We start from the raw sequence: 9,039 nt of genomic DNA, 5'->3' as shown, positions 1-9,039 counted from the left end.
AGAAAAATGTTGGCGTAAACAATCTGGAATATTTTTTTTTCATTTACTTTATTTTCCGAGGATAATTTCATAGGAGTGGGGTTGTGACAGGGTATTCACACTTTTATGACTCTTCAGACACTTCTATTTGGTGTGCTTGTTTTGAAAGGAACCCTGCTGTAAATCCATTTGAGAAACAAAATATCTTCTGTATTTTCATACACAGTTTTTAAGTGGGAGAGGCAGCTATCACGCTTGATAACAACTTTATATCTTGCATATGTTGCTAAACTTGGGCTTTCTTCCCTTAGTGTTTCTCTACAAAGTTGCCCTCATTTGTTAGAACAAACTAGATACAATTGTTAAGGAGAAAAAAGCTGCGATGAATTGTGATATAAGACATAATTATTTTTGTTTTTATTTTTACAAATGTAACCTTATATGCCTTATAGCAACACTCTTGGGCCTTTTTCCTGATATTTCATCAGTATATGCATGGCATAGAATATCCATTTGCCAGTGTCTTTTTAAATTGTTTTCATTTACTATAGCCTTATAGAAGCATATCTTTAGAAAGCTACAAACATACCAAACCAAACCAAAATACACTTTTCTTTAAATTACAAAGGTACTACATTTTCATTGTTAAAAACCTGGAAAATAAATAAGAGGCTAACTGGAAAACAACTTAAGATCATCTTTTTTGTCTGTCTTTGTGTTCTTTTACCATGTCTACAACTTCTGGCCAGAAGTTAAAACTTGCTAGGCCACACAAAACATTCACTTTAACTACTGAAATGTAAATAATAGGTATCAAGTAAATGACATGCACTTGCTGGCCTTTAAGCTCTTGCCTTCCCAGTAGAGATACCCTAACTAATAAAGCCTCTCCAAATTCATAGATCTAGTTTTCTACTATTTCATTGGGATTAGGAGTGATTACTTAGAAATGTTTAGCAAGCTGAATATTTAGTCTAACTATAAATGTTATTACTTGATCTAAATACTGCAGGTCAACTAATCCTATAGTTTTTCAGATTTGGATGTGAATTTGAGTGCTCTGGAGGGTTCTGAAGTCTGGATTTTAGTTCCAAGTCCAAACTTTCCCAGGGTAGTTCTAGTACTCCCATTTAGCTGTCTAGCTCTATAGCTGTCCTAATCCAGAAAAACCTTTTCAGTATTTCTCATGATTTTTGCCATGTCAATAAATTGTTATCTCTAGGGTAAATTCTGTGTGCTTTTAAACACACAATAAGGTACGTATTTGTCACTGTCTCATGTTCTGATTTTTCACAGGTAAAGCAGCTGAGCAGCCATTTTCAGATTTACCCCTTCTCATTGAGGAAACCAAACTCAGATTGACTAGGAATGGAAGAAAAGAATATTGGCCTGTAATAATCTTTCTTTGGGCAGAAAGAAGTACTGTAAATAAATGCTTGTAAATATTTCCTCCATCACCATTGAACTAGACTGATCTGCTTGACAGACATGGGATCTCAGTATGATACTTGGATAGCAGGAATGATACATGTAATCTGAACTTGTGAAATTTTGGACCTACTAACTCTCAGCCTATTTTATTTTTTATAAAACTATGTGACATTTTGGTTGAGCAGAATGTACGTTAGACCAGCGAAATGTTCCTAGTGGTTCTGACTTCATGAGTTTACAATGTTGTGATTCATGCAGGGTTAAAGATGCTTTGTTTTTTTTTTGTTTTTTGTTTTTTTTTAATACCAAAATTGGTTTCAGAACACTGATAACACTCAGAAAACCACAGTGTGTTTTCATATTTGGTACTTGTAATAGTGGGAGTAGCAATAGTCCAAATCTAGTATAGGGAAAGGATAAAAATAAGTCACCTTCACCAAGAGATGCCAGTGATTACCAAACAATAGACAGTTGCCAAATACTGGTTTCTCTTTCCCCTGAAAATGGCTTTTGTCCTCAAATGGTAAGAGAACTAACACATTTAGCTAATATATATTTAGATTCTCTAGTATTCTAGCTCTCTTTATTATGGAACAGATCTTGATAAATGGTTTAATTTTCTCCTAAAGAGAAATAATCAGTTGAAAATTTGAGAATGGGTTGTAATTATAGCTCACCCATTGGGATGGTTCATTGTTTAGATGTGGCATTTTCCCCCCTTCAGCTGCAGGTTCCTGAGGTTTGGTGCCTGTGAGCTCTGATTGTAGGAATGCATGTGACAGTCCCAGTCTTATGATAATGACTTGTGAGGAATTCAGATAAAAGTACCTTGTAAGATAAATATAAATTGGAGTTAGGAATTTCATGAACCTCTCTATGACCAAAATTAATTTTTTGATTCACTTTGTGTCTGTCTGTCTGTCCTTCCCCTCTCTCTCTTTTCAGGGTGGGGTGCTGTATTTTTTATTTCATACGAGATAAAACAGAGAGAAATTCTGACTTCCCCAGCTTGTCCATTTCCCCACTTGAAAACTTTTGATATATATGCCTTACTGAGTACATGCCCCCTTTAGTGTTACTATGACTTGGAGTAATTTCTGAGGTTTACTGACAAACATAAAAATCCCTTTAATTTTAGTGTAGTTGTTGTGTAGACCATATTTTTTCATGATGTGGATATTCTGTTTCTTTTTTACTTTGTCTTCATTTAATTTGGTGGTGGTGAAATTTACTTGCTAATTTTCTTTTATTTTTCACTGAATGAAGTTTGTGCTTGAATGAAGAGTGTATCTTAAACCTCCTTTTTTTGGACAGGCTGCACTTGGATAACATAGGCACCACTGTGTTGATATGTAATTAAATTCGTAACTATTTATGAATGTGACCATTGTTAAATTTAATTATAGTGTATTTCTTTGTTGAATTTCAGTCTGCTGCTTTGTAAAAAATAACTGCAATTGATGTTTCATTTTTAAAATTTATAAATTCCAATCATTGTCATTCAAGTTATTAGAAATGAGTCACGGCACTAGCTCATGGTTCTATACTCATTTTTAAAAATTGTAAAGGTTGAGGTATATTTGGTGACTTTCTCTGAGACACAGATGAACGTTGGAAATAGATGAGAAATGGATGCAGAAAAATGCAGATAATGATCCCATGTTTGTTAATTGCCATCATGGAAGTCAGAGAATTAACCAATTAAGTGACGGTAACTATTTTTTGTATACCTTGTTCTTTGTGATCTGTAAAATTGAACTGAATAAAGTGTTAATTGGGGGTAGGGAAAAAGCTTTGTTTTAAGATTTCTAAGCTAATTATTTTACCATTTTGTTGACCTTATACACAAGCATGAGATTAATCTGTATTATATAAGAAAAGAACTGATAAATGTTTATAAAATGACAGATTTGGACCACAGGATTTCTTGACCTTGTACAGTATAGTAAAAATACCCTTTACTTCTGGCATTAAGGTCACGTTCTATAGTTTGGGGGCCCTTTTACTTCAAAAGTGTGTTTCTGCCCTCTTTTGGTTGTATCAAATTTATTTGAAAATTGTTTTGTGCCGTACTGTATGACTTGTTTCCCTATGGTGGTAAAGAATGATGCTATAGTCAGTTTTATTGACATTGTTCGATGAAAGAAAAGTGGCTGTCAACAATGGGAAAGTGAAATTGAGCAATTCACTGTTTCAGGATACTTGTGAATCTTTAGTGTACTGCAGACTCTTTTTCTTGTTTTAGTCTGCCATTCTTGAAAGTGCATCTTGAGAGCCCCCATTTGTTGTCTAGAGATATAGCAGCTGAAGCAGGACTTCATTACAGATAGCTGTGTGCATTTATGTCATGCCAATTACTACAACATTTCCAAAGTATGAAAGGTCTCTCAAGCTTATGCATGATATTGTGGGTGACTTCATGTCCCATTCTTTCTCCCCAGCATACAGTGTGAGCTGCCTTTTGGGGAGCAATGCCATAATAAGGAGCATACATGCATGTTTTCTGTACTTTCAGAATAGAGTGCCTTAGCTAGGCTAGAGGGTCGTATTGTGTTTCTGCTGACCAAAGTTGCATATGCCTGTAAGAAGTGTCTTTTTAGGTTATAGTATTTAAAAAAGTCCTTTCAGGCTTATCAGATAATAATTCTCCTATATTTGAGGGGGGCATGGGATAAAAAGATTTAATAATACCTGGATAGAGAATGCTAATGCTGCCTTTTGTGATCCTTTAATATTATCCATGCTTTTCGTGCAGTACACAGTTTGACATTGCTACAGTTTACAGTGTCATTCTTCCACAAATAGGTAATTGATAGAGTTTATGGGTTTTAGTCTTAAGGGTAATAGAGTGAATAACTTCCAAATAAAAAGCTAAATATTCCTCCTTGTCATTTTAATGTCATTATTGAAATACTTTTAATTCTAATTTTGAAAACAAAGCTAAATGCTGATTGTGGTTAGGATGTTACAGTACTAATACCATCATGTTATTTATTCTAATATAGAGGCACTGAGAGGAGGGGAGTGTATGTCTAGAGTTACCCCAATTCTAAATAGGTACCAAAAGATTATTGATTATGACCTGGAGCCTGAGCTTTGGGAGACTATACAAAGGAAAAAGCAGGCGTAGTTTCCACTTTAAAGGGAAGAAGGGACTTTAACATCCTGTGAATTTGAAATATCCTATGAATTTGAAAGTTTCCTAAGTGTGGTTTTCAAAGAACTGGTTTATTTTTGTAGTCAGTCAAAATGCATTTGGAATATACCTTGCTTCCATAACAGACTTTGACTCTATGACCTATGAAGAATAAAAAGATAATCTGAAGGTGTTTGAGTCAGAGGCACTTTTCCCCTTTATATTTTATATAGAAGCCTATTTGTAATTCTTCCTCTTTGTTCTTCACCTGGGTTTCCTCTTAACTACCCACCACCTAGGAGAGAGGCTGCCCACTCAGGTCTTGCCTTGTTGCCCCTAGATGTTGCCACATTCAGACCTCCTTGATTGCCTTAGATCTCTTGACTAGTCAAGGACTGGGAACGTGCCAGAGGGAACAAAGTAAGCTTGATGGGCTGGAACTTTTGACTTTGGGTCCCCAAAGAGCCAAAAACAGATACAGAAATCTTTGGTTGTGTTGATGCCTGTGTTCAGAGTGGCCTTATCTTGACCTCAGTTCTGGATTTAAGTACCCTATAGAAAATTTGTGAAGTCAGACCAGAATTTTCTGTGTCCCATGAGGTGTCTTTGTAGGGCAGCATACCCTTTCTTGAACACCCTGTGGGTGAATAACTTGAGTAAGTTAGCTGCCAGCACTAGAACCTTCCAGGAAGAATTTTAACTAGTATGCTACATTTGAAGCACTTTGACATGTACATTTAAAGTGACAGTTTTAAAAGTAAAATGGTGTTAAATCTCTGAAACTTGAACGTATGATGCTCTGGGCATTTTAGGAAGCTTAAGTAAATTTCTGATTTTCCTTTATTGATTATGTAACCCATGTGATTTGCGTATTTTAGTTTTTATGTTTGACAGTGCTACAAATGACTGACATTGGCAGGCAGTTATTGTAGGGTGTGTGGTTAATCATGGTTGTCTAACTTTTCCAGAGAAAGTGGTGATATGCTTCTTCCTTGCATGGAGCTGTGGGAATTGGATTTGTTGGCTGTTCATTTCCAGTGTTTCTACAGTGCAGAATAAATGTAACTTTTTAAGCCTGCATGCTAGTAATATACTTTGCTCTTTAGTAAACAAATATGCAAGAGATAATAATCTATCTATTTTTTTTAAAGCAGGGATCTGCTCCCTATGTAGACAGATCTTTTAATGCATTAATATTTAGAGTAGCAAAAGAAGTTTTGCCATTTGTAGCTCTCTCACAGGTAGCTTAAGCGAGGGGATTGTATTGCATATGCTTAGAGAGGCCAGGTTCCCAGAATTGGAAGGTGCCACATACACTGATTTTAGAATATTTTAACAAAGGCTTGTCTCTAGGAAAATCCATTTGGACCGCAGCAGGATTGTTCTGGTCTTCCACAGATCATTCATATGGTCTTTCTCTCCAGAGAATCATTCTTAGAAAGCCAGGCTAAATCAGAGTAGTGCTGTTTTTAAAGCATGTATATTGGATGATGACTATAGAGTACCTTAACACTGTGTTGAAATTGGAAAAAGACTGCTCTCTTCAGCAGCACATACTACAATTGAAGTTAGAGACAGTACTGAAGATGCAGGGAGTAGCTAAATGCTGTGGATATTTCATGTCTCTTTGGCTAATACCTTCTCTTGAGCAGTTTCTATGAGTAGCAATTAAAATTAGAATTTATTTTAAGGTTTTTATTAAAATATATACAATTTGCCATGAATTCTAGATTCTGATATTCTTGACAAGCACTTTTTGAATATCTCAAAAGTAAGTTCTTGACCTGGAACGTATTTAGTTAGTACTTGATGTCACTAACCAAGTTGTAGAAGGAGCCTGTTATAATTCTGCAAGATCTGTGAATAGCATTATAAATCTGGGGCAGGTGCGGTGGCTCACACCTGTAATCCCAGCACTTTGGGAAGCTAAGGCAGGTGGATTGCTTGAGCTGAGGAGTTCGAGACCAACCTGGGCAACATGGCGAAACCCTGTTACCACTAAAAATACAAAAAAATTAGCTGGGCATGGTGGCATGTGCCTGTAATCCCAGTTACTGGGGAGGCTGAGGCAGGAGAATCGCTTGAACCTGGGAGATGGAGATTGCAGTGAGTAGAGATCGTGCCACTGCACTCCAGCCAGAGTGACAGAGCAAGACTCCATCTCAAAAAATAATAATAAAAATAAATAAATCTGTTTAAATTACTGTTGTCTTTCAGCATTAGACTTTGAGTTTAATAACTACAAGTTGAGACTGCTCACAATATTAACTTTTTTGTAGGTTATTTTGTTGTTTAGATAACTTGCCTCCCTAGAGGAGCATTCAGGAGATAAAGACCTATCCACATGTAATGATATAATCATTTCAAAAATGTGCCAAGAAAGCAAAATTCATTATTGAACTCTAAATTTCTGGGATTTTTTTTTTTTTTTTAAATAGCATTTTCTCTGGGTAAAGGGAAAGGCAATGAATAACTGCCAACATGTAAACTCCCTGCTGCTCACCTTCCCCCCGTCCCCCTCCATCTAACGTAATACGGTACATTTGTAGCCAGTTGTAGAAAAAGAAATTGGTGTCTTTCTCAGTAAGGTTCCATGCCCTGTCACTAAGAATAGGTGGCAGGAATCATGGCCAAATCAAATATATGAGTTGTTTAGCTTGGTCCTGTTGCAGTTGGCTTTCTGTAGTGTTCTGAAACAAGAGGACGATTCCATTCCTTCTCAGGAACCTAGAAACAACACCGCTTGAGCAACTGGAGTATGTTTGCTGCAAGCAGAATCTTTTGGGGAGAGGGAGAGTAGTTTAATTCAAGTAGTTTAATTGAACATATTAGTCATTCGTCTGGGACTTGCTGTGTTCATAGTAGCAATGTATGTACCATTTATTTTATCTGGTTAGGTGTGATCTGTGTATATGCCTATTTAATATGTACGCATATATTCTCTACATAGGTATGTATGATATATTCATATATACATGCAGTCCACTTGATTATCAGCAAAATGGTCAGCCTTTATTAGATTGTTTCTTAATGTGGACTTAATCTGCATGTGGCCATTACTCTGAAGCCTCTTTCTAATCTGGAGCCACAGTCTGTCTGCCAGTTCATCTCAGTCCTCGAGAAAGGCCCTTTAAATATGTCACTTCCCCATTTTCCTTTAACCATGGGTTGTGGGAGCCAGAAAGAGCTTTGAGAAAGATGACTGCTTCCACCAGGGTGGAGGCTTCCAGGTCTGCATGATGGGGCCCATTCCTGGCCAGAGGGTGGCTCTGGGAGCAGTTGTGCCACAGGCTTACTGGGGCAGAACTCTAACACTTGCAGAAACAGAGCTTCATGGCTTGCTTAAATTATTTAGCTGGAATATTTTGAAGTGTCAGATAATGTGATGTATAAATAGAGTATGCCGATGCATTTCATTGTTTTTGCATTATCTGTATTAGTGTTTCCCATTGCTAGCCCAAATAATCAAGACCAGACTGTTTCTTGTCACTGAATTCTGGAAGCCTTGCCCTTTCCACTGGATTTATGTTTATTTCTGCTGCTGTGAAACCCCAAAGTAATGCAGTAGGTTTTCATTGAAAATTGTTTAATTCTATTACTATTATTGATAATTATTTATTGTAATAAAAGTAAAAGTAAATAATTTTTAAATCCTTTTAATTGTTTTCAGATTGTCTTCTTTGTTTTCCTTGGTAGGTGCAAAAGGGGAGGGAGCTATGGGAGAAAACTAATATTCAGCCACTTGTCTCAGAGAATCATTGGTTATTTTAAAGCAAAACACTGAAAAGGTTTTGTTCTGTTTTTAGAAAGATCAGCCACTTGCTCCTGGGCATTTTGTGATCCTGTGACTTGCTTCAAAAGGCAGAATGTGAGGCAGATGGCAGTAGCAGCTTGTCATAGTACACTGCTCCTGACTCGCCCAGAACTGGGTGGTGGCAGTCTCTATAGTCTGATCATGATGGGGTCACACCTCAATTAGTTTGTAAGGTGGTTTCTTCCTCAGAAGCATTTTCCCATAGAAAGAGTGTTAACATATGGTATTAATTTTCCAGACAAATCCCATAAAAACCTGTTAGACCACACTTAGTACATCTAAATTACAGTACAGAAACTATAACTCCCATTATATGACATTGCTTCTGAGGAGAATATTTCCCATTTTTACATCGATCTCTCAGCTCTGGCAGTAGGCACTTAAAAAAATTGCAGGCCAGGTGCAGTGGCTCATGCCTATAATCCCAGCGCTCTGGGAGGCCGAGACAGGTAGATCATGAGGTCAGGAGATCAAGACCATCCTGGCTAACAGTGAAACCCCGTCTCTACTAAAAATAACAAAAAATTAACTGGGCATGGTGGCCCGCACCTGTAGTCCCAGCTACTCGGGAGGCTGAGGCAGGAGAATCGCTTGAACCTGGGAGACAGAGGTTGTAGTGAGCTGAGATCGCGCCACTGCACTTCAGCCTGGGCAACAAAGCACGACTGTCTCAAAAAAA

The 9,039-nt window shown here is 37.1% G+C and overlaps 1 protein-coding gene across 1 annotated transcript in view; it reads left to right on the top strand.

The window, feature by feature from the left end:
• The window catches only part of EPT1 (ethanolaminephosphotransferase 1), a 48,972-nt gene extending 40,766 nt beyond the window's left edge, over nt 1-8,206 (top strand). The window contains exon 10 of the mRNA XM_011972673.1: nt 1,276-8,206. Coding sequence (XP_011828063.1) covers nt 1,276-1,341 — 66 coding nt within the window. The 3' untranslated portion in view covers nt 1,342-8,206. The remainder of the gene's footprint in view (nt 1-1,275) is intronic.
• Nucleotides 8,207-9,039: the final 833 nt, after the last annotated feature.

This window comes from Mandrillus leucophaeus, unplaced genomic scaffold, assembly GCF_000951045.1.
Source record: "Mandrillus leucophaeus isolate KB7577 unplaced genomic scaffold, Mleu.le_1.0 Scaffold13, whole genome shotgun sequence".
NCBI lineage: Eukaryota > Metazoa > Chordata > Mammalia > Primates > Cercopithecidae > Mandrillus > Mandrillus leucophaeus.
This window is presented reverse-complemented; position numbering and strand designations above follow the sequence as displayed.